The 26,148-nt window shown below is 35.9% G+C and overlaps 1 protein-coding gene across 1 annotated transcript; it reads right to left on the bottom strand.

Annotated features, from left to right (window-relative positions):
- Positions 1 to 1,019: 1,019 nt before the first annotated feature.
- On the bottom strand, positions 1,020 to 26,068 carry LOC114545187. The gene is made up of 3 exons (XM_028563506.1): positions 25,471 to 26,068; positions 5,161 to 5,454; positions 1,020 to 1,738 (listed from the first exon to the last, which is right to left on the bottom strand). Exons 1-3 carry the CDS (start codon positions 26,066 to 26,068, stop codon positions 1,020 to 1,022), a joined length of 1,611 nt encoding a protein of 536 aa, XP_028419307.1.
- Between the last annotated feature and the right edge of the window lie 80 nt (positions 26,069 to 26,148).

Raw genomic sequence — 26,148 nt, 5'->3', positions numbered from 1 at the left:
CTACCTTCATTGAAGCCTCAAATTGTCAACTCCCCCCTTTCAATTAAATTTAGACAAACATAAAACCAGTTGTTCAGTGAAGATTATTGGATGAGGTTTTCCCCCCTTTGTCGGCGCCACCACGCACTTCGATGAAGGTTTCATCGCCAGCATTCAGATAGGCACCCACTCCATGTATCGTTCCAGACCAGTAATCATTGTCACTCTTCGTCGATTGACTGCCTTTTTGAAAAAGACAATTCTATTCTCATTTCGGAAGCCATCGCGCAATCGCAAATGGAACTCATTTCCCAGTTCTTTGAAATTGGGCACCTTGGACTGCGTGGATGTGCAAGCTTCCTGTCTTTGGCGATAAATGTAAAATATAGCACGAAGATAATCGCGCAGTTCATGAGAATTATCCAAATATTCACTAAAGCTTGTTCCACCGTCGTTGGCTAGAGTTGGGTCTTTTGTATCCTGCAAAACAATCCTGCTGAGGTAAGCTACCTGCTCAAGGGTTACATCTGGTGACTTGCTCACATTTGCTTTTGGACAAAAGATGTGCCAATTCACGGAATCTGCTATCAACGTTGCGAAAGGATTTTCTCGATTTAGCATGCAAGAGTAAACGCTAAAAAATGAAAAATTAAAGATCATATAAATAAAAGCTCGGTAGGAGGAAACAGGGTTGCTTATCTAAGCTCCGTTTGCACTCCACTCAATTTATCAGCACGGCACGATGGGCGGTGACGGCTTCCATTTTAAATATCCCCTGCTAACACTAATAAAACAGGGGGTACCAATTTTAGTCGTGCCGTGCCAACAAATTAATTGCGTATATAGTGTAAACTAGGCTCTATATACTATACCGAGCTATTTCTACAGCTGCAGGGGGGGGGGTGTTGGGGTAGACGGTTTCCTTTTGAAAAAGCTTCCTCGCTGCTAATCCTAATATCTTTCTAGTTTCTAGCAACGGTCCTGAAAACCTAAAAATACAGTATAATATTTTCTGAATTTCATTAGAACACGAGCGTACTTCACCTCATTAAGTTTGGAAGAAGAATATAATCCATGAGATTAGAAGTCGAAATGCGATCGTATTTCTCTTCTTTGTTTAGAAATGCGTCTATATCCATGCAATTTCCCAAAATAATTTCAAATGTAACTTGTTTAGACTTGAGTATCTCCATAAAACTGCACAGCATAAACTCGATGTAGTTTCCGTACATTATAACAACGGAGCTTTCGTACATCATTTTCGCCACGTCGACATAATCCCAACCAGTAAATGGAAGGACACTGGTTAGACAGCAATACTTAAAGGGTTCGTCTTTGGATGAAAACGAAGCACCTGTCAGGGTCGGATTCTCAGCAAATGAACATCTCTTTGTACGTTTGAAGATGCCATCTTCCATAAACTTCTTGGCAGAAGGAAGATGCTCCTTAGGAATACAATTGTAATAACATCTTTTCCCACGAAAGCTGCTAGGATCTTTGCTAAATGCCTCTTGTCGTTGCTTTTGAATGTCGGATGTTCCTTCTACCCTCAGTTCAAGCCAATGCCTCCAAATCTCTTGAAACTCTTTAAAATGGCTTTCATGCACTTCGATCAATTCCCCTGTTGCGGCCTTCAAATCTCCAGCGCTTTTCAACCTGAGAAGTCCCTGGAGAGATGAAAATAGGTAGTCGTATGTTTTCTCGCTCAGGGACAGCGAGTACCAAATTTCTGTTACCACTTTACAAACACTTAAATCACCTGAAATTCAAAGATATTAAACAATTAATTATTGGATGAGGTTTTTGTGTTATGCAGAGTTATCAAGGTCGAGGTAAGCGTTATCAGGCCAGCCGAAGGCGAGTATAATAATTGTTTTATTATACATTTGAAAAACAGTAAACATAGTATTAACGAATGCAAAACCTTATTTAATAGCAACATCCAAAAATACATCAATTATTCATACATAAATACATTTAAATGAATACCGCTTGTTAACCACCGCAGGCTTACTTGCAGATAATTCAGTTATCTGCTAGCAGATAACTGAATTTTGCGTGATTGCGCGATTTATCTGTCAACTATTAGCCAATCATATTGCTTTTACTACTATCATGTATAACAATATACAAATAATAAATGTTTATGAGTGCAATGGTAAAAATATTTTCGAGGCGATAGCCGAGTTGAATGGAACATTCCATCTTTCACCAAGTGAAAATATTTTTACCATTGCACGAATGAAAACATTCATTATTTGTTTTATATATAATACCAAAATAGACTGTCTGGTTTCAAAAATATAATTTATTAAAAAACATACTGTATGGATCAACAACCATATGTGCGAGAAGCATTTTGATGGATGGTATTTACTAAAAGCATTGAGAGTGCAATGGAACAAAATGTATACAGGGTGTATCAAAAAAAGGAGACCTTTAGAAATCAAGCTATTGTTAAAATTTGAATGCCTTTTCAATTGCATTTGCACATATGCTGAACCGTAGTGCGTGAAATATTGATGGCATGCATGCATACATTAGAAAAAGGAGTCCTTTAGAAAATGAATTGACGTTTGTACACAAAATTTTCTGCTCCTGGGATTTGAAAATAACTTTAATAGCATAAGGAAAAATAACGACCCAAAAATATTCAAATAACTAAGCACAAATGACTAAGCACAAAAGCGATAACAGTATGTGTGGTAGATTGTTTTAGCTGTTCCTTCAAAACATGAACAAATATTTGCTCATTAATTTTTAACAGTGTGTGCGAGTATTAGGGCTGTTCACATGAGTTAGAATTGACTTTGAATCCGGAATGGCTCAGCATCCCATTTTACAAACCCTGGCTATTAAAATGTTTACATGAGTCAGGAATGAATTACAACTTGATCTGACACAGATCAGTCACTTGACATTTCGATCCGGATTGAAAATTACTGATAAATTGAACATCAAAAGAACTGAATGTCATAGACCATGACCTCCAACGTGGCCTCCATTTCTCTCAACACAAACTACCGTACACTTGCATATCGCGAACTGACAATCTTGTGTACAAACGTTAATTCATTTTCTAATGTATGCATGCATGCCATCAATATTTCACGCACTACGGTTTAGCATATGTGCAAATGCAATTGAAAAGGCATTCAAATTTTAACAATAGCTTGATTTCTAAAGGTCTCCTTTTTTTGATACACCCTGTACTACAATTGCAATGGGGTACAATTAAACGCTCTAAAATTAATGGGGTATTATCAGTGGGTATTATACAGGGTGTCCCAAAAAAAACGAAAACTATTGAAATCACCCATAACAATGCCATTGTTAGAGTTTGAATGCCTAAGCACTCTGTTGGGCCCACAAGTGTATAAACGGGGTTGCCATAAGCATTTTTATGCATGCATATGATGCAGTCAAATTTGCTTGTTCGCAAAAATGATATTTATTAACAATATTTACAATTTACAAATATGGATAACAATATTTAAATGTGCATCTCAAAAACCATGACCTTCAACATGTCCCCTTTCTCTAGCAACACAAAGCATTTAGCATTTTATAAGTTGCATTAAATCCCCACGGGCTGAAATTTGTGCACACAGCATTCAAATTTTAACAATGAGTGATTTCAATAGTTTTCGTTTTTTTTGGGACACCCTGTACAGGGTGTCCCAAAAAACCCGAAAACTATTGAAATCACTCATTGTTAAAATTTGAATGTTGTGTTCACGAATTTCAGCCCGTGGGGATTTAATGCAACTTATAAAATGCTAAATGCTTTGTGTTGCTAGAGAAAGGGGACATGTCGAAGGTCATGGTCCTTGAGATGCACATTTAAATAATGTTATCCATATTTGTAAATTGTAAATATTGTTAATGAATATCAGTTTTGCGAACAAGTAAATTTGACTGCATCATTTGTATGCATATAAAAATGCTTATGGCAACCCCGATTTATACACTTGTGGGCCCAACAGAGTGCTTAGGCATTCAAACTCTAACAATGGCATTGTTATGGGTGATTTCAATAGTTTTCGTTTTTTTTGGGACACCCTGTATAATCATAGGCAGCCCAGAAATCTGTTTATACTCAGTCTTCGACTGCATTGTTTACGCGCGCGGTCAGCTTCTCTTGCCTGTACTAATTACTGTATTATATATTAATAAGGTTGGCAACTTAATTTTCAAGCCAACACGTACCTTCAGGGAAATAGTAAAAAAACTTTGGAACTACACAGCAAGGAACACAAAAAAATACATAGAGGTAAACTAAGATACCTTTACTAAACTACTAGCCACTTTTTTTGTCGAAAAGGACACTGGAAGTGTCGAAAAATCTGCATATTTTTTACATATTTGTTGAATTTTTCGCCGTGACTATGCGGGATGCAAGTTGCCTGATACCGGCTTTCGGTTTGAATCACGAATGCATCATTTCATTGGCTTTTAGAAGTTCGTAAATTTTAAAAGCCAATGAAATGATACATTCGTGATTCAAACCGAAAGCCGGTATCAGGCAACTTGCATCCCGCATAGTCACGGCGAAAAATTCAACAAATATGTAAAAAATATGCAGATTTTTCGACACTTCCAGTGTCCTTTTCGACAAAAAAAGTGGCTAGTAGTTTAGTAAAGGTATCTTAGTTTACCTCTATGTATTTTTTTGTGTTCCTTGCTGTGTAGTTCCAAAGTTTTTTTACTATTTCCCTGAAGGTACGTGTTGGCTTGAAAATTAAGTTGCCAACCTTATTAATATATAATACAGTAATTAGTACAGGCAAGAGAAGCTGACCGCGCGCGTAAACAATGCAGTCGAAGACTGAGTATAAACAGATTTCTGGGCTGCCTATGGTATAATATCTATTATAAAGACCCTTTCCCGTATACTCCCAAAAGTTCTTTGAAACGAAATTTAAAATTTCGATGGCAAATATACATTGCAATGTACAGTGTTTGCCACTTGGGAGATTTAATAATAGAAATAAGGAAGTCCAATGCAATTATGGTCTTTGTAAGCTGAAATGCAAACACCGCCATTGAAATATGCGTGGCAAAGGCATCACCAACTTTAATGTCCACTCACCCGAAACAACTGGCGACAAAAGCATGTAATTTATCAACAGATTTAGAAACAAAGTCGTCTCAGTAGTAAAATGTATTTTACACACTTACATTTGATTATCATGTACATCAATAAAACCAATCTTGACAAGACACAACTATCTGAGTCATTTAATACAAACTTGACCTTGTTTGTGAAGCTCTTGGGTAACGACGCACAAGTGAGCACAATATTTCGTAAATCACCAACACCAAGAACTAGAACATTCATATTTGAATCATACTCGACACCTTCGTTCTCTAGTAAGTTAAGATAGTCATACGCCGGCACATTGCCCCAGTAATAATGCGCCAAAAATGGTCGCGATTCCCCAGTCGAAGGAAATTGACCTTGGAGTGAACGAGCTAGTGATTTGATTTTATCCAGGATACGCTTACATTCTACTTTGTGTCCGTGTCGATGATTCTTTTGACAATTCGCATTGCAGTAAAAGGCCCGATAACAAGCACTACATGTTTGTAGAGACGAGCCAGTCTTACGACATGATGAACAAGTTTTTATTATTGATATTGGCCGACACTCGGCGTCTTTGTGCCTCGCGATATCATTTTCTTTGCATTTCTTACAGCAGTATTTTGCAACGTTACAAGAAGGACACGCTACAGTGGCGGATGAGTTCCCACAACGCCAACATTCGGTAAATCTTGGCATCTTTTTAGTAAACGTTTAAAGGAGTATTTTACGAAATACTTTAGATTTGTCGACTACGCATACAATTATGTCTAGCCGGAAATCACAACAAGCAGGTGTCAATTTCACGAAGTTATTTCTATAGCAAAGATAATGTAAGGAATGAGATGAGAGAAAATAATAACGTATATTCTAAGCGAGGAAGTGCAATTCCCCCGAAAAAAACGGATATCGCAATCTCCATGCTTCTCTATTAAATTGTTTTGACTGGTGTGATATGCAAATAAAACAGATTGTTATATAGGTGTTGTATATTTTGATTGTGATTGTAACTGGTTCATTCGTGGTCACATGACTTTAAATAAATGCAATGTTTCCGGCCAGGGAAACACGTGAAAAATTGTTGTCCGCATATTGTCATAACAAAGTGTTTTTCAAATGAATTGTTGTGTAACATGTATCTTTAATGTTTTTGTTCCTATATAACAAAACACTTATTGCACACTATCTCGGGAAGTGAGTTTTGTTTTCTCAAGAGTCTAAACTCACTTTTTCCTCGGGAGCATACATTAAGGTAGCTCGCTACAGTTTTAAGAGTATTGAAAACTAATGATTTAGATTGAAATTTTTGGCGGGAAATTTCTTGCTAAACGAAATGAAATTTTCCAGATATATTAACCAACATTCTAACAGTCGAAAATTGTCTTTGAGTATCACGGCATTACCGTTGTTATGGTAACAATCGCGATTCAATATAGCCGTCATTTTACCTATTCACGCATTTTACTCGAAAACAAGTTCGGTTAGCCCCATTTTTTATTTTATGAAACTTTTTTTCACAAAAAATTGGGAAATTTGAGCAAGTTTAAAAAATTTCTATAACGAAAAATCACGTTTTTCAAATTTTAATAATTTTGGCTTTATAGAACTTTTTTTAACTTGTTCACATTTTCCATTTTTTTGTAAGAAAACTTTTTATAAAATAAAAAATTGGGGTAACCGAACTTGTTTTCGAGTAAAATGCGTGAATAGGTAAAATGTCGGCCATATTGAATCGCCATTGTTACCATAACAACGCTAATGACGTCATGCTTATGGGCAATTTCTGACTGTTAGAATGTTGGTTAGTATATCTGGGAATTTTTTTTTTCCTTAGCAAGAAATCTCGTGCCAAAATTTTAAATCAAAACCACAAGTTTTCAAAAATTTTAAAAATTGTAGGGAGCCACCTTAAGTGTATATTATTTTTCAGTCTTGACTTGCAACCACGCTATTGGGACACAGAAGACCACGCCGACTTGTGCTTTCAAAGGGAGTGATAAAATATTCTTTTGACTCGCTAGCCACCAGCAAAAAATTCTATGTACTTGTAGACGTCCTTACATTGTGACGTCGGACTCAACTGTCCCAGCCAACATATGGCTTTTCTTTTTTTTGTCTTGTCAGGATCTAAATTGTACCACGTATATTTTCTTTATTCTCTATCATGATTCGGGATTATAACTCACAAATTCCCACCTCAGCCTTTCAAAAAGACCACTAGTACTTCACTTGTCTACATTTGTTTTAGGAGTTTAAATTCTTTCTCAGCTAACTGATCGAGTGACTTTTAAAAGTGGTTCCCTCATTCTAAATTGCGACTCCTGTGTAAATACTTCACCAATTTTGATAAAAATTATACCATCTCAAAGGGGAAATTGTCCTCAACAGATAGATGTTTTTTGTTCTATATGTTGCAAATTCGCTAAGATGTTTATTTTAAAGGGGAGGTGAATACTCACATGCCGATAGTGACGAAAGATGCCGATAGTGACGTTATACTGGTTGTACATGAGCATGTCACGTGAACATTTTCAATAGGGTGTGTGCAATAGGGTTCAGATCACGTGCACATAATGCGCAAGTTAAAATTGCGTAATATTGTGTGAATGAGGCAAACATTGCATTGTGTATGGGTTGTGTGGGATTTTGCATGTTTATTTCGATTTTTCGTTCATATTCTTTTATAAATTTGATTGTTCTTAAAAGAACCGGGTTTTTTTGTCTTTAGCATTGTTTTTCTAACCACGCAGCATAAGCTTCAACTTCTACTTTTGCGCAATGAATATGGGCCATAGCAATGGGCCTTCAATTGAGTCGAGCATATAAAAAAGATTATCTGATTTAGGGCATCCAAGAACTTCCAAGTTTATACTTGGTATATTGAGTCCTTTTAGCGAATCTCTTTCTATGACTATATTCGAATTCCCTCCTTTATATGCGAGACATGAAAGATCATTTTGTTTGTTTATTTCGTAAAATTCTTTCACATTATCTTCTAATTTGGAGAGCGGCAAAGCGTTTGTATCCTTTCGAACACAAATTGGTAGCTTATGAATATTCCTACGAAAGTAGGAACATGTTTTCCGCTCTGTTATCGATAAGTTCCACCATTTGAGGCCAGTATAAAAAACCACGATAACGCCTTGGCATCTCTCCACGTTTTAATATCCCCAGTTTCTTAATCGGAGAGCTTAATCAATGCAAATACGTTATTGATAGAAATTAAACGATCTTAGCATTGCTGGGATACGTAGGTCTGAAGGTTGAGCATGCAGTTCTATACATATATACACAGTTCAAGATAGGAACGATACGATCAAAGAACGATGATTGGAATTAATGTACTTGATTTACATGCGGGTACTTTGAGCATTAAACAAGGAATACGACTATGTTTCAAAAGTGGTACTGTCATGCTACGGCAGCTGATTCATAGCGAATTTGCACATGAAAATTGCCAGCCGGCTTACTAGATTAAGGCTTTTCTTGCTATTCTTCGAATTCCTTCGTCATTTATTTTGGGTACATTTCGAGAAAATACCTAAATTCTAATTTTGCACTCGATTTTGGCAAAAGGCTCATCGTTATAGTAAATTTTCTATAAAATGTAAGATGGAAATTAGGGATTCTGTGGATTTTAATCTTTGTAGAATACGCGTGCATCTACAGGGCCTACGCTGGAAGAACCATATCCTCAAAAAGAAGAGTAAGTTAAATTCCCTATAAAATATTACCTAATTTGTTCAGCGTTTTTAATTCTATATGTTTACATTGCAAGTGTGTTTGCATGTGTTCTTTGCTGCTTTCGCTTTCGAACAGCAGCGACTGATTGACCAAAATATTTGCTGATGCAAACAATAGTACAAAAATATCAAGTTGAGATTCGCGGGCTCACTGGCCAAAATATTTGGTGATGCAGACAATAGTACAAAAATACCAAGTTGAGATTATAAAACACGAACCACTGGTTTCGAAAGGAGTCGTCGGGGAAGGGGATCGATGGTGAGCGAGAAGAAAGGAGGAAGGAGAGACGGAATATTCAATTAGGTTCAAAATGCAAGTTTGGCTTGCTTATTATGTAAATCCTGCTTCTTATTCGCTAGAATTATTACGAACCAGTGGGTTTTTCCACCGGTAGATTTGCCGCGTTGCATGTTCGAAAAGCTATTCACTTTCGACAGAGATGCTAATAATTGAAAGATACTAATATTTGAAAGGGCTTCAAAGAAAATCAATGGTTCGCCTGAAGAATTTACCGCGGTTGAAAACGTGTCAGTGGTAGTTACCATGGCTACTTGGAATAACACAGTATCTGGCGAAATATCGGCCTTGTTTCGTGTTTCAATTTTTGGCGGCTACCACTATACCACTGAAATTATAACATAGCTCAGTCGGGTTGAAAAAGGCGTTTCATCATAATATGAAGCAGGCCTAGGTACGTTTCATCAAACATCGTGTATAGCCAAAGTTTGGGTAGCAAAAACCTCCCCATAAAATTCTTGAACGCAATAAAAAGGAAACGTGTCAATAAGCAGGATTTTTTTACTTTAGAAAAAGATACATTTAACAACTATATAATATATAGGTAATCATGCGATGGCAAGTATAGTTATTTATCATGAGTATTGTTAACCCCTATAAAATTAATTTTGCAAATCGAAAACACTAGTTCATATTCATTAAAGGCATAGCCTAGACGAACCGAAATGTCATTAGATACTCAGAGAGCACAATCATGGTATTAATTTTCAAAAAATATAGAGAAGTTCAAACTTCAAAATGCAAACAAGCGTTTGTTACCATGCGGGCGTACTTCCAATTCAAAATTTTACTAGACTATGCGCTTTATCCTGATCTTTAGGGACTTAGTTTTTAATGCAAGCATTATAGTTTCTAGTCAAAAAATAGTTCTGGTAGATGCAATAAAATGAAATATTTTGTACTTTTACCAGTATTTTCGTTTGCATTTTTGCATGGCCCTTTTAATCTTGATTATTTTAAAACTGAATATGTCGGCAGCTTTCATTATAAACTTATACTATAGGTCTCAATGAAGTAATTATATATAGTAGTTAATGAATATATAGCAGCTGATTAATATATTATTTCCCATTACGATTATGACTAATTATGATTTTGTTTTATTAAATGTTTGTTACAACACGCCTGTTGAACTATAAGGCTACTTGATCATGACGTGCATACCAAATCGGCGAATGGACCTTTTATAATTATGTCCCTAAATTCTTCCTGCATGTGTTTCATCTAATTACCACCATGTTCCGTACAATTGTTTAAGTACGGTTTTTGAAAAAAACATGCTTCAAGGCATCTTTAGTATACGGTCGGTGATCAATATTATGATTGATCAGCCAGTAAATGAACTGTTGAGCGGTTTTGTCTTTAACTTTGTCCAAATGAACAGGTTCTCCTTTTGAAATATTTGACATACGCTCTAGTCGAGGACCGAACGGGTGTCCACCCTTGGTTAAGATAAAGAATGCAATCATCCCTGCAACATGAACGTCAGATTTCTTTTTATAGCGCCCCTTGCTGCCTTGGTGATCAATTTCTTTAATTACTTCAGGTGGAATCCAACCATCCGTTCCTTTCGCTTCGGTCAGAACTGTGGTTTCGCCCTCTTTCAACACGCGACTGATCCCAAAATCTGCCAATTGCATGCGACCGTCAACACTTACAAGAATATTTTGTGGCTTAAGATCTCTATGCAGGATTCCTGTTTCGTGAAGAACTTGCAGCCCAAGTAATATTTCCTCTATCATCCTGACACCATGTGTTCGTAAGTATTTGGGAGAACAAGCCTGAACAAAGCCATCCAAATTTTCCTCACATAGGTCGGTCACTAGGTACATGACGGAGTCATCACAGTGAAAGTTCCAATAGGTTACTATATATGGTGATCTAATCTCTTTTGTCAGTTCAAACATTTTCAATTCGTTTTTTGCTGAGACTTCACAAGTTTCTCTTAGCATTCTTTTAACGGCAACTTCGCGACCATCTTTCATCAGACCAACATATACACGTGTGCCCAACGATCCTTTTCCAATTCTTAGTTCATCTTCCTTTGCAAAAGCCTTCAAAGGTATATCAGTCTATTACATGCAAGACAAGGAAAATGGTATAAAATTAAATAGAATTGCCTTGCAAGTTGCGAGGAAAGTTGCTTAGTGTAACACCCCCTTAAGCGTGGCGTGCGGAAAATACACGCACCCAATTCCGGATATAATAGCGTATGAGTTCTATGAGTGTTTTAGTTCCTTGTAAAATCCCCTGTCCATTTATAATGAATCATAACTATTTAAGAATAATAACCTCAAGCTCAATAAATACCTCACTCAATTCGTTACAATCTTTTGCCTTCAGCAACATGATTTTTGCTCGATGTTTTACGGATTCTCCAGTTTTTATGTCAGAATAATTTGTTGAATTTTCGTAGCCTGCATAAAAGTCATTTTCTACAAGGCTTGATTTGCTTCCATCAGTACCTGCATGTATAGACGTTTGGAAAATTGTACTTGTCTTAGATTATTTTACGACGGCAGTTTCACAAAAATTTCTTTATAAACCACTTTTCTTTAGAATCACAGTCAATTAACACCAAATTGCTAAGCTGCCTACGTCAATGGTCTTTTTGTCAAGGATAAAGGCTTAGAGAAACAAACATTTTTCTATTAATAAATTAGTTAATAATAGAAAAATAAGATATCAAGTCCATGTAATCGCGATATATCTCGACAAAAGTTTTTTAACGTTGCCACAAACCTTTGGAAAAGGTATTAGAAGTACCCGAAGTATCATCTTTTATAGTCAACGCTTCCATGGCTTCAGCAACTTGGTTTGTCGTATATTCTGTGCTGAAAAAAAAGGCATTTTATTATTTTTTAAAATTTGTTTCATTAATAATTATGGCAATAACTCCAATAAGCATATTTCCATATATTAATATGAGCATTGTTGCGCTGTTTCTTTGTTTCAGCAAATATCATTACTATTAACTTTCAACACCAAGCCCAATATAAAAGATCATTATATCTAAAATATTCAAACTATATATAATTTTAAATGGAAAAATAGTCTAAAGGTCGCATGTTTTGGGTCCGAGTTTTTGAGCACGGGAAAATAGAATAAATATTTTTTGGATGTAACTTCGATTAAAAAAAAATAATTGGACGCTTATTACGCCAGAGCTTCAATTATGTAAACCCCGAGCCGGTGCAGCGGACCGCCGTGCGAGGGTAGGGTATGCTAATTCCACCCGGAGATTAGGAATTACACTCAGGTATGTGGCAGAACATATATAGAATCCAAAGTTGCCCAAATTCTTTGCCATGGAACTTTGATTTTCCCCGGTCACGGTATTTGTGTGCGCATAGAAATGTATCGTAAAGTTCAGCCAATTAAAATCATTCTAGCGAGGAGCGTCGACACTACCCATTTTGCAAACCATTTTTTTTAAATGTTTCGTAAACTTTAATTAAAATAAATATATGTGGAATGAAATAAAATTATATAAATACCAGGAAAAGATTATCAGAAGAACACAGAAACAGCGTATAACACAGTTGTTTAAAATCATTGAGGTGGTAGGTAGCTATTTTCTTTATTTCGTGTTTGCTGTAAGAATGCTCATATAGAGTATGTGCATGATACGTTGTTTTGTGAAGACATAACGGACTAGTTAAGGTTTTACATAATCGATTTAACCTTCAAAAATAGTTCTTTAAATTGTAACTGATAGCATAGCTAATTTTAAGAATTTTTTATCACTGCACATATGATTACAATAGTATAGTACCGGGTATAGTAGATTATACAATTGGTACTAATTGGAAATTGGTAAATTAAAGATGGATGAGATGTAAGGGGTCTATAGTACCTGCCACAGAAAATTTTCTGTATTTTCAAGTCCCTATGACTTGATTTCCAGCATTTTGGGGGACAACTACTGACGAATCCGTCTCAACAGAGTGAGTTCTGTTGAGAAAATACCATTTATCACTGCACATTCCTTATTTTATCACTGCACATTCTATTTTTATCACTGCACAAATTGGTGATCACTGCACACTAAAATTAGGTATGACTGATAGGACAAATATCACTTTAAAGCTTTTATAGAGTCGACTGCAATCAGTGCAGAAATTTAATAATTGAAAAACAACATTCAACGTTCAATCCTTGGAGTTGGGGAAATTGATGGCTTAGCTATAGTAAAATATTAGCTTTCACTTAAACTGTGAAAGTCCATAAAGTGCAAGCAACGTAATGCAGCAGGAAAGAGATATCGGATATCGGCTAATTTAAGTCATTTCATAATCATAAGCTTAAGAGGGTAAGGTCTGGCTAGCTCAAGAAATTTTTTGGTCTGGCTAGCTCAGGAAATATTTTGATTCGTTTAAAATGGCGTGGGGTTGCTACGCGAGTATATTTCTAGTAAATGCAAAATATTTAGACTATTTAACCGGGTGTAAAAGTTCCTCAAAATCACATTACATCCCCCTCCCCCCTGCCCCTGCACAAAACAAAGTAAATCTGGATAAATGATAAAACAATTATTAAATTTAGTTCTTTGTAAGAACGTCTTAAATATTCTACTTCATCACGTCTTAAATATTCTACTCGACCAGCTTCGAAAACCCGTAGCTATTCATCTGCTCAAGTATTGTTCAAGTATAAAATTAATAAGCGTGAAAGAGGAAAAAACTGAAAAAAGATAGAGGGAAGGGATACCATGATTTGTACAAGGTTTTATATACCTTATAAAGCTGAGGTGGTCGATGTTCGTTCAATATACAGCACAATAAGGAGCTCTTGGTAGAACTTGCAATTAATGCATAGGAATAAAGCAATTTCAGATATTCATATAGAATGTTTACAGTTTTTGTGTTTATTACTAGGCAGTCGACCTATTAAACCTTAAATTCCCAACACCCATGCAGTTATATGATTTGCTCCATCTCCTGAGAAAATATAATTTGATAATGGATGCAAAAAACATTAAAGTTCCTATATCACTTGTGGGATCTTTCCAGATTTGAATAGAGCTTGAGAAATTAGTTTATAAGTTCTACAACCCTTTTTTATATAATTAAATAGTTTCGGAAATATTTACATCTAAACATGACAATTTGCCTAAATTTCTTTCGTGCTCGGGGGCCTGGGACTCAGGAACCTAGTTCTTGTCAAACATAATATAATCAATTGTAATTTACTTCGATCTTCCAAAAACGTAAAATATTTTGAGAAAAACTCGCCAGGTTGCTACAGCGGTACACAACGCACCGTTTCCGCATTTTTTTGTTGAAAAGCGCAAACGATATATCGCCAGTGAAACTCTTCTTGTTTAAGTTGTAAAAGACGGCGTGTTTGCAAGTCATTCCTGAATCCCAGTCCCCCAAACCGACGTATTTTCGAAACTATTTAATCATATCAAAAAGGGTTGTAGAACTTATAAACTATATAATTTTTCAAGCTCTATTCAAATCCGTAAAGATCCCACAAGTGATATAGGCACTTTAAAACCCTTGAGTATTATTGATATAATCAGAACAAACGGTAAAGTAACGTAATATTACTATTAGTAAAAAGAAAAATGTAACGACATGTCTGTGTGAAGTGAGTAGTGGTGTATTCACTAATGAATGATGCTGTTCAAAATGCAATTAATTGCTCTTGATCTGTCGTTTTTCAGAGATAAAAATTATCATGGAGTTTTCTTACCATTGTGCAAAGTTTGGCTGATATTCGTCGACCTATAAAAGATATGAGTTACGTAAAAGATAAAAGAAAAAATTAAGTATCGTCTTAACTCGCAATTTGCAACATAATGTAGGCTAGTTAGTGTAGTCGTTAAATTTACGGGCGTGGCAAGCATATCATACCTGGAAGGTGGGCAAGTCTACATTTTTTTGACAAAATTGACGCGGTTTAGTTGTCATTTATCATTATCTCCAGCATTGCATGCGCAATCATTTTTGTCTACCGACAACTCCCAATATAAACTAGTTATGGCAACAGGGGTAAAGCAACCTGTGCCTCAACGTAACCCTTCGGCGCTACGCCCCTGGTAAATTATCCTTTATCTGACACGACATAAACGGATTATTATTATATAGTTTCTGTTACTATCCTAAAATTCAACGAAATTAGTCTAGTTCTGACATTGTGCACATTAATTCCCTTCTCTTGATTATCGATTTTGTTGTTAGGTAACGAAATATTTTCGCCATTTTAAAATATTTTGCAAAATTAATAGAATGGTAAGTCGTGCAATATATACGGCCTATACCCAGGATACCCAAAAGCCATAACATACAATTCCGACAAACCAGGAACGGTGCATATTCCGACAAACCAGGAACGGTGCGACTCAACTCAGATCCTCCAGGGGAAATGGAACTGACGCATCTGTAATTCCGGAGCAGTGCACGCTCTTGCCAATAATATATGGCTGCGTGAGAAGGAGCGTATGACAGTATAGGTGTTTTTTCATGGCATTAATCCACAATTAGCGTTTTGATCCGTTACAATTTGCATTACATGAAGTAGCGCCCCACTCATAATTAAAAAAAAGTCAATCATCTCTTGTGTATATAATATATACAAGGTTGGCAAGTATTCAAATAATATATCAATAAAAAAATACATCAAAAACACTTCAATCTCTTAAAAAAAAACAGATCAGTATGTGCACGAGTAAATTTTAAACATGTTGTAGCTTCACTGGGACAGAAATTCAATGTCAACGAGTTCCCAACAAATCTACAGGGGTAGACGCGGTGCGTAGAATGAAACGAACTCGACGTAGGAAATTTGATAATTTATTAACAGGATATATACAGGTTTGGGTCGAATAAGTCGATTGAGAATATTGCGTCGGTTGGAACTAAAATATGATAAGCAGACAAACTATAGTAACCTATCACATGAAATTAATACGAGTGTACTTGATAATTGACATAAATGAGATATACTTATTAAACTAAGAATTAGCATGCAATGCAATATAACAACTAAACCGATTTTAGCAGCGCTTATCGAAACACTTAGCGCGACAATTGCAAACTGAAACAACGTATTATCTATTTACTTACTTTGGTTTGCAGACGCACCAACTTTAACTATCATGCGCGTAGATATAGCTTTGATCGAGGTAGAATAAAGGTAGAATTTTTTGTCTCGCAATGCGAATAGAATTGTAACATAAACCTTTGCTTTCTTGCAAGCGCCCACATTCGAGACTTAGCGTAGAATGAGTAACCTAAGCTAGGTAGGCTGTTTTTGTGTAGCATGAACCGGATTTCAAAACATAGAAACGCGGTGTGTTTGTAACGGACATAACGTGGCTAGGCAAGGCAAGGCAACCGCATTGCGCATTTGCTAACCAAATTTACGCATTTGATGTAAATCTTTGCGCTGAAACGGAAAATAACAACTTGTTTTTGCCAGAAGGTCTTTACAAAATAACAACTTGAACGACCTTCCATTTCGAAACCAACACATGTATCCTGTAATTTTTTGGTCTTACAGTCGTGCCAATAGAAGTGTTCCGAAAAATGTTGACCAGTTCATTTCCTAACTTGAAGGAGCACATCTGAACAATTCCTCAACAATTTAAAAAGTTCCTTAAAAAGTTCCTAACTTCCTGATTGACAAATCAAATTTTATATTTTATTTTTGAGCAATCTGTTTGGTCAATGAAACCGGAAGTTAGGAACATTTTAAGGAACTTTTCAAATTGTTGAGGTATTGTGCAGATGTGTTCCTTCAAGTTAGGAAATGAACTGGTCAGCATTTTTGGGAACGCTTCTATTGGCACGACTGTAAATCACTCCGAAATATGCCCTGTGATTGGCTGACACTGGGTTGACGTGGGCGTTGCTTGGGCGAATTGCCAAAGTCAATCACTGGGCATATATCTGTGACGTAAGGCAGGCAACTATCATCCCGCATGGTTTTAAAAAATTTCGCTAAAATTTTGACGAATTTCGATAAATTCAGCCTTTTTGGAGTGATTTAAGACCAAAAAATTACAGGATACATGTTTAAAATTTACTCGTGCACATACTGATCTGTTTTTTTGAGAGATTGAAGTGTTTTTGTAACATACTTGCCAACCTTGTATATATTATATATATAAGAGATCGTTGACATTTTTTAATTACGAGTGCGTCCGCTACTTCATGTAATGCAAAATATAACGGATCAAAACGCTAATTGTGGATTAATGCCATAAAAAAAACACATTTTCGGCGGGCAACCTATGATGACAGTGCGATATAAGAGTGCCATTTTAAGCCATGCTCATTTTAAAAATTCTAAGCCGTGGCATAATTTGCGGGAAAAGCATCACGTTTTTTGCGTGAGCCAATGACAGAATGCGTTGCATTTCGAAAAATGTGTCTCCTACATAGTTATGGAAAAAAAGGAACATAGGCAAATTTTTCCTATGTGGTTCAAAACGAAACTCAAAGTCAACAAAACTGAATCATACATTGGACAGTTCTAAACCCAAAATATATAAATTTACCTGGATCTAGCATCCATGCAGTGAAGTCGGATCCACAAATTCGTTTGGAACATTATCATGGGCAAGTTTCAAGACGGTTATTTATGATATCAATTTTTCTACAAGAAAGCCTTCACTGAAAGCCGATAGTTCACTTTATAATATACTCACATACCCACTCCATGTATCTTTCAAGACCAGTAATCATTGTCACCCTTCGCCGATTGACTGCAGGTTTAAAGAAGACAATTCTATTTTCATTACGGAAGCCATCCCGCAATCGCAACTGGAACTCCTTTCCAAGGTCTTTGAAGTTTGGCACTTTTGATGGCGTGGACGTTCCGGTTTCTTGTCGTTGGTGATATACATAAAACAAGGCACGAAGATAATCCTGCATTTCGTTTGAGTTATCCAAATATTCAACGAGACTTGTTTTCACATCATTAGCAAACATTGGATTTTTAGTATCCTGCAGGGCAATTTTGCTGAGAGACTCTCGCTTGTCTAAATTGATATGGAAAAACCTGGGTCCCGCAATTATTGACACCAAGACGTCTACCTCTGGCGTTTAAAACTTGACTACGGAATAAGTGTCATGCGCAATCCAGGATAATCATATCCGTTTGATTCTTGGAAGGCGAAACTTGCCATGCAAAAACCGAATTTTAAATAAATAAGAACAACCTACAACTCTTTGTGCTTTCAGCTAGAGATTGAAATCGGACAAGTGATGTGTCAGGCTGATCGATCGGCGAAGATGTTGCCGCGGACAAAATAACCAATTAATAAGATCACTAAATAAAAATAATGATCACTTGACTAAAACTTGTTCCCAGGAATTTTGATTAGGGCCCAACAAAGAGATCATACGATTACAGTTATCATCACATAATTACCTTAACAACTCGGGAAGAAGAATATAATCCATTAGATTCGATGTCAAAATTCGATCATATTTTCTTTCTTCCTCGAGGTATTCCTCTATATTCATACAATTGCCCAAAATAATGTCGAAGCTTACTTGCTTAGATTCAAATTTTTCCATGGAATCTCTTATTTTGCCCGCAATATACTTTCGAAACATAGCAACAAGTGACTTTGAATGCTGAAATTTCTTTACCTCGATATAATCCCAACCAACAAATGGAAGGATACTACTTGGGCAGCAATAAGTATACGGAAGATTTTTGGAATGTGGGGGTCCTGTGAGTGTGGGATTTTCTGCGTATGAATCCTTTGCTTTTTGAAACGCACCATCTTCCATATAATTCATAGCTGAAGGAACATGCTCTTTTGGAATGGATTTGTAATAGTTAAGTTCGCCTTCGGTACTGACAGAATCTCCTTTCGTTGTAAACTCACGCTGCTTTCGAATGCTAGATGTGCCTTTCACTCTTAGGTTAAGCCATTGTCTCCAAACTTCTTCAAGTTCTATAAAATTCCTTTCATTCAAATTTATCATTCCGCCTGTTGAAGCCTTCAATTCTTCCGCTCCTTTCAAATCAAGCAATCTCTGAAGCGATGTACAAAGATAATCATACGTTTCTTTGCTTAATGACAACGAGTACCAAGTTTCTGTTACCACATCGCTTATATTTTGCTCACCTGAAAGTGCACACCAAAGAACATATACAGGGTGTCACAAAAAAAACGCAACCACTTAAATATGCAAGACATCAATACAGCTCTGAAGCACAATAGATAAGCACCTCTGGGAATTAAAAATGGCTCTTAATCCTTCATTCAAAATGCTAGCTAAAAGTCATTTTAGCTGAACTATGGTGCAGACCCGAACAATATCAATATTCTTGCATATTTAAGTGGTTGCGTTTTTTTTGAGACACCCTTATATGGTATTAATTTCATAGTATTAATGGCCTTCACTTAACAATTCTAATTATCGCGCACGCCTTTTGAATTAAACTTATCCAAATGAGATAATTACCACCAGTCGTAATTGTCACGAGTGACATGAGTGTGCGTGCCCGTGCCAAGTTATGCGTGCCATGTGCATCGTTCGTAGGTAATGGCCCGTCAAACAATGCCGGTTTTCATACAGGGTGTATTAAAATATGCAAACACTACTAGGAGTTCTTATCAGAAGGAAAAATTGCTGCTGGAAATCTTAAGCAAAGACATTCACTTCAGCATGTTTAATTCCAAAATGTGTAAATGAATTTCATTGAAGACAAGTTGTTTCTAGAATTTTTTGAGGGACTTCTGAACAGGGGCGGATCTAGGGTAAGTCAAGTCAGTCGCGCGACTTACGTATTTTTGGCAGTAAAAATGATAATTAAATATTCAATTTTATCTTGAAATATGAATAATTAACCTCCTTTAAGATTATAATAAGAATAACAATCATAGTCCAGTTTAAAGGGTTCAGTTTCAAAAAAGCAATATTCTTTGATCCAGAGCAGCGGTAAAACACAAAAAACTCGCAGAATCGGGTGGGTCAGCCGGCTCATTTGATTGGTCGATAAGCCATTTTGACTTATCTCGACTGATTTGTGGGGTGACCGGACTGATTTGCACCTCAGTAAGGGGGCCAAATCAGTCCATTTCTTCCATTGCGATTGGTCAGTTTGAATTTACCGGACTTATCTCGACTGATTTGCGGGGTGGTCGGACTGACTTTAACTTTAAACGGGGCTCGATCGCTCTGTCTTCAGGGGCCGGTTGTATAAAAACGTAGTTAGCGCTAACTGCAGTTAAAAAGTAGTTAAAAAGTAGTTAACTTTAATCACGTAGTTAAGCCGGTTGTATAAAAGTGTAGTTAGCCTTAACTGCAGTTAAAAAGTAGTTAAAGTTAACTATCCTAAAGGGGATCGTTAACTTTCCAAATCGTAGTTAAAAATGGCGTCTTGAGCTTTCCAGGAATGAGAAAACATTAAAATCAACACATACCAAAGTTGTCAACCGTTATACACTAAGAAAAAGCTTGTAAAATTTCAATACGCCTTTATTTTTTTCATTTGGGCAGCAACGGAGTATATTTTTGCTTCGGGAGATGTATCGATGCCAAATTGCGATCCTAGCAAAGATTAGCCATCTCCATTTTCAACTGCACCCGGTATTTTGGCTCAAAGGGACCTTTTTATATTAAGAGCGCCTTTTTTGTTGAATTATTTTGAATTTTTTCCTTGTTTTATTGCATTTTTCCCAATATTTTAGATCAAAATACTGTCAATTTTTGTAAATAACGAGTCCACAGTCTTGTTCAAAGTCAGTAAAAGCGGTCAATAATTTCGAGATACTTCATGCTATTTCTCTGCTTAAAGTGCCTATATCAACCTCAGGGAAATAACCTACTTACATAGATTAGACGATTTTAAGAACATTTGCAATATATTTGATAAGACGAAAATTTGATCTTCCTGTGCTTTTCGGGCCTCAAAGTTGGCTTTTTTCGTGTTTGACCGTGAGGTGCTGTGAGTGGGAACTAGTTGCCCTTTTTCACAGGAAGTGACGTACATGGAGAACACGCTAATTTTGTAAACAAGAAACACGCTTTAAAATATAGAAATATTGCGGCAATACAGTGGGAAATCATGTATTATATAAACCTTTTGGTTCGTTTTTCGCTAAAACGACGTCGTCAAGTATTTCCGACAGCTTAGACAGCCAACTTGATTCGGATATTTAATTTATCCCGGATTATGTATTGCCAATATTGGAAGTTGAAGACGATGCGATACTGTTGCTTCAAGAGACAGTACGCCTACACATGACGATTTATATCAACCTTACCAAGACAAACCGATTGCTGGACATTCGAAGCAGGATTTTACAGATAACTGGCTCTTGATAAACTTTATCGTGGAGCAGCGATTTCATGCGAGCAACTGTGAACTGTGTTGATGTTAGACTTCAATATACGAGGGAATTAATCACGATATCCCAGCTGAACATGGAAACTAAGACTGTGTTGGTAAGAGAAACGTTTAACATGGCAATACGAATATAGCAATATATCTGGTTCGTTCACAGTTATTGATTTCATGCCGCTTTGTTGTGTAACCTGATCAATTATCAATATAGTTTATATATCATAATCTTCCTAGTTCCTCGGCTCATAATATTATGGTTATAAAACTTATCCCGTCGGTAAAATGCCCTAGAATGGATAAGCCTACTTACTCAGCACTCGTTGAAGTGTTTGAAAATTTGCATTATATTGAAGTTTGCGATGCATATTATAATATTCGCGACTATTTATAGCACATTATGTTTGTTATGATTATCATGGTTTTGTAAAGACAGTAAAGTTCTTGTACGCCTAATGCATCTCACGTGAAGCAATGGAAATATTTCTCTTTATTTTATTTGAGGATATTGTTTAATTTGTGTTAAATCAACTATTGCTATCATAAGGGGATAATATATGGGAGTGCGAAGTTGTGTGTTTTGAAATATGACCCTCGCCAGCTCTGCTAATCAGCGGAACGCCGAATCTAGTATGTCTTTCCTGGGCATTGTGATGAACCCTAAAATGAGCTGAAATAATCAAAACTCCGATATGCCGATTTGAAAAATTTTCTTAAAATTTCCCAATTTGGACTTATGTTTGAAAAATCCTAGATCCGCCCCTGCTTCTGAAATGTTCTTGCAGGCAGCATTTTGACATTAATGAAGACAAAATGCATTAGGAAAGATCAGTGAACAAAATTTAACTGAAAAATGAAGAATCAATAGCACATATATAGTAAATGTATTCATACTTGTCTTAATCATAAGTCTTATTTCCTGTGGTACAAATATGAATAATAAATTATTACTAGATTTAAAGTAAATAGCAATCATAAAAACTGATGAGATAAAGCAAATGAGTAAATAAAAATTTGAAGAGGTCATATTATGCATAAGATTGAACTGATTACATTTGGAAAAATTGAATGTCATGGGTAGCCAAAAATCATTGATAATGGGATGTTATGGCATTATTACATTCAATATTTTAAATGTTAAGGATATAGTAACTTTGAATATAAAACTCCATAAAATAAATTTTAAGTATACAATCTTCAATAATTCTGGACAAACACATTGCTTTCATCAGGTATTACTCTCACTTTATCTTATATTCTATGCTCATTAATGTTTTATCCAGACAATGCATGTCTAAAGTACCCCTTTCATAGATACTTGCTGTAATTCGCCATATCAACTTTTGAAATGCAGAACTGGGTAGCATTATGTTATAGCATATAGGATATTAATTTTTATCACCTAGAAACAAACTATATTTAAATTTCATTTCTACCCCCAAAGGCTGTAATGATTATATTTGTTATTAAGTTTCATGTAATGGTAAAATTTGAAAAGGAAAAACCAGGCACGGATCTAGGGGTAGGCAACATAGTCAAGTGACTATGGTAAATTATCCAGATAATAATTACCGAATTCCCAGTTCCCAATTCCCAAAGTATTCATTCATAAGTGGAAACATGACAGTTAATTATTCATATTTTCATATCACAGTCCAGTTATTTATAGATATATAGCTCATTGGTATTTAGGCAAGCCATGAGGCAAGCCAATGAGAGGCAGCTATTTTGCCTATGCCTGGCGGCCGATACAGTCTTGTGATTGGCTAATAGCTTTTTTGCCTAACCAAGACGAATTTGCCTAACTTGACGTAATCTGGAAGCCTTATGATTGGGTAATTTTTTTAAATTCTATTTCATTGGCTTGCATTTTTTGCCTAATCTTTGGCGAGTTGAACCAATCACTGTGCTTCGTAAGCATGCCTGTGTTAGTCATGTTAGGCAAAGATTAGGCAAAGAGTGGAAGCATGCCTTTTCAATCGCTCCGTGAGCATCGAAGGATTAAATTTCGAAGTTATCTTCTGCTTTTTCGCGTTCGCTTTGTTATTGTGTTATTTTACAATGTCTTCATCGTCTTGCAGTGATTTGTACGAGCCATTCGAACGATTTAGAGTGTCTAAATGACGCGATATTTATGCGACGTTCGATCTTTGTATTTATGAAAGCGACACGCTCAAGGCTAAGCTCAAATTTTTGTGTGGAATTATACAGTATGTGCCGAAGCACGCTCGTAATGGCAAGAAAAAGGCTTGTACTGCAATAAGTTACTTCTATATAACTGTGTTTTTAGATCTCAAATCGGCAAAATGATTGTCGAACAACAACAAGCATGGCTAGTTCTTTATGTATTCAAATATAAATTTACATATGTCTGCGCTGGCCGGGTCAAAAGGTTGCTATATATATATATATATATATATATATATATATATATATATATATATATATATATATATATATATATATATATATATATATATATATATATATATATGAATATATAACTTAAATATGATATGAAAGACACAAACTTAGCATGTTCACTTTTAGTCACTTGTTATTATTCCGTATTCCTGATGTATATCACATGTATAAATAGTTAATTAAATACGTTCATATGAAAATTATGAGTGAATACATCATGATGTTGACATTGTAACTCTGCCGTCAGTCCGCAAAATAATTTTCTGATACTTGATCTAGCGTAGTTTTAATTTCCTGTTTTGAATATTTCCTACTTCTCCTAAGTTCTGATGCTTTAGCTTCGGCCCTAGTACTAGTAGGTAACAGTAATACTCAAAGTTGGGACTACTTAAAGTAGGGACTAAGGAATAGTCATCTCAAAAACAATTAGCGTCTATTTTTAATACATCTTTTGTAGTTATAGTAGTTACATTAAAAGTGTATCCTAGGCACGCTGATGAGCCCTAATAGGGGGCGAAGCAGTTCAGTTGGTAGTCTGACGACTATCATTAAAAAATCGAACATCTTAATATGCCAGTAAATGAGTCATGCGTGACGTCATACGTGACGTCATACGTGACGTCATAAATGACGTCATATAAATGACGTCATAAAATTTGACTAAGGTATGAAAAATCCTAGATCCGCACCTGGGAAAAACATACTGAAATTTCCTCAAATGAAGATAAATATGCCATGTGAAGATAAATATGCCTCGTAAGGCAAACTTAAACGGTATAATTATTACAAAGCATGGCACAAATCAGTGAGCATGATTACATGGCATTTAACTGAAACATATGAATTAATTAATTCATTTAAATAAGGATATAACAGTTCAAGAAAATTAAGAGATTGATATGATATATTGTACATATTACCTCGCATATTACTTAAATTTATATTTTATATGGAAGTAGCTGGGACACTTGAAAACGTGTCTTGAATAGACGAAATGCAGATAGATAAAATATTGCCAATTTGCCATTGGATTACCGCATTAAAAACCAAATATTCTTGTTTGTGTAGTACGCGTCTTGGAACTAACCAAATACAAGTATCAATATTACTATTTGCCATTGAATGTCTATCCTTCTCTATTTTTTTACAACCCCTCACTCTAAGAATAATCTGAACCCCGGAAATGCAGTATGCAATATGAGACACCCCCCGTGACCCCCCAGAATGCCGACAGACATACAAAATTTTTACAAGTCGAGATTTCGGTTGACTTTGCACAGTGAGCTGAATTTACATTCGGCCAAAGAACTGCGCACGAGTAAATGTGAAAAACTTCATGTTGCGTCAAGAATAGTGTGCTGCTTGCTTGCAAGTGGATACTGCAAATATAATTTCAATGCCAGTGTAACTAATTATACTTTCGTTTTCCGCTTGAGAAGCCTAAAATATAGGCTATAAAGAGAGCTATAAAACAATGCAAAAGCTATATGCTGTAATGATATTTTGAAAGGAATAAAATATACGGATACGTTCGATGGCAATGATACTGGTATTAGACACTTTTGGTGAAAATACAATTAGTTTTAACAGAATACTGTTAGCCTGTTAGGAATATAAAACAGACTTACATTTAAGCATCATATACAGCAGTAAAACCTGTCTTGCCAGGACCCATCTGTCTACGTCGTTCAACACAAACTTGACCTTGCTTGTAAAGCTCTCGGGTAACGAGGCACAAGTGAGCACAATATTTCGTAAATCACCAACACCAAGGACTAGAACATTCATATCTGAATCGTACTCGACACCCTCGTTCTCCAGTAAGTTAAGATAGTCGTATGCTGGCGCGTTCCCCCAATAGTAATGCGCCGCACAAATCCGTCCATATTTTGGTAGAAACTCAAGGTGGAGTTTTTGAGCTAGGGAATCTATTTTACTAATTATACGCTTACATTCAACTTTGTGTTTTTTTCGATTGTTCTTCTGACATTTTGCATCGCAGTAAAAAGCTCGATAGCAACCAGTACATCTCTGTAAAGATGAACCAATCTTAAAACATGATGAACAGGTTTTCAAAATTGACACTGGACGACATTCAGCGTCGTTGTGCCTCGTGATATCATCATCTTTGCATTTTTTACTGCAGTATTTCGCAACGTTACAAGAAGGACACGCTACTGTGGCGGACGAGTTCCCACAACGCCAACATTCTGTAAACCTTGGCATCTTTCTTACTTTGAAATTAATATCTTGCAAAATTCGTTATAGAACATTTCATCATGCGTATGTAGCCGGAAGTAAAAACA

The sequence above is a fragment of the Dendronephthya gigantea genome, unplaced genomic scaffold (assembly GCF_004324835.1).
Source record: "Dendronephthya gigantea isolate DGI-Jeju-01 unplaced genomic scaffold, DenGig_1.0 000004F, whole genome shotgun sequence".
In the NCBI taxonomy this organism is placed as follows: domain Eukaryota; kingdom Metazoa; phylum Cnidaria; class Anthozoa; order Malacalcyonacea; family Nephtheidae; genus Dendronephthya; species Dendronephthya gigantea.
The sequence above is the reverse complement of the archived record's forward strand: the minus strand, read 5'-3'. Positions and strand labels throughout refer to the sequence as shown.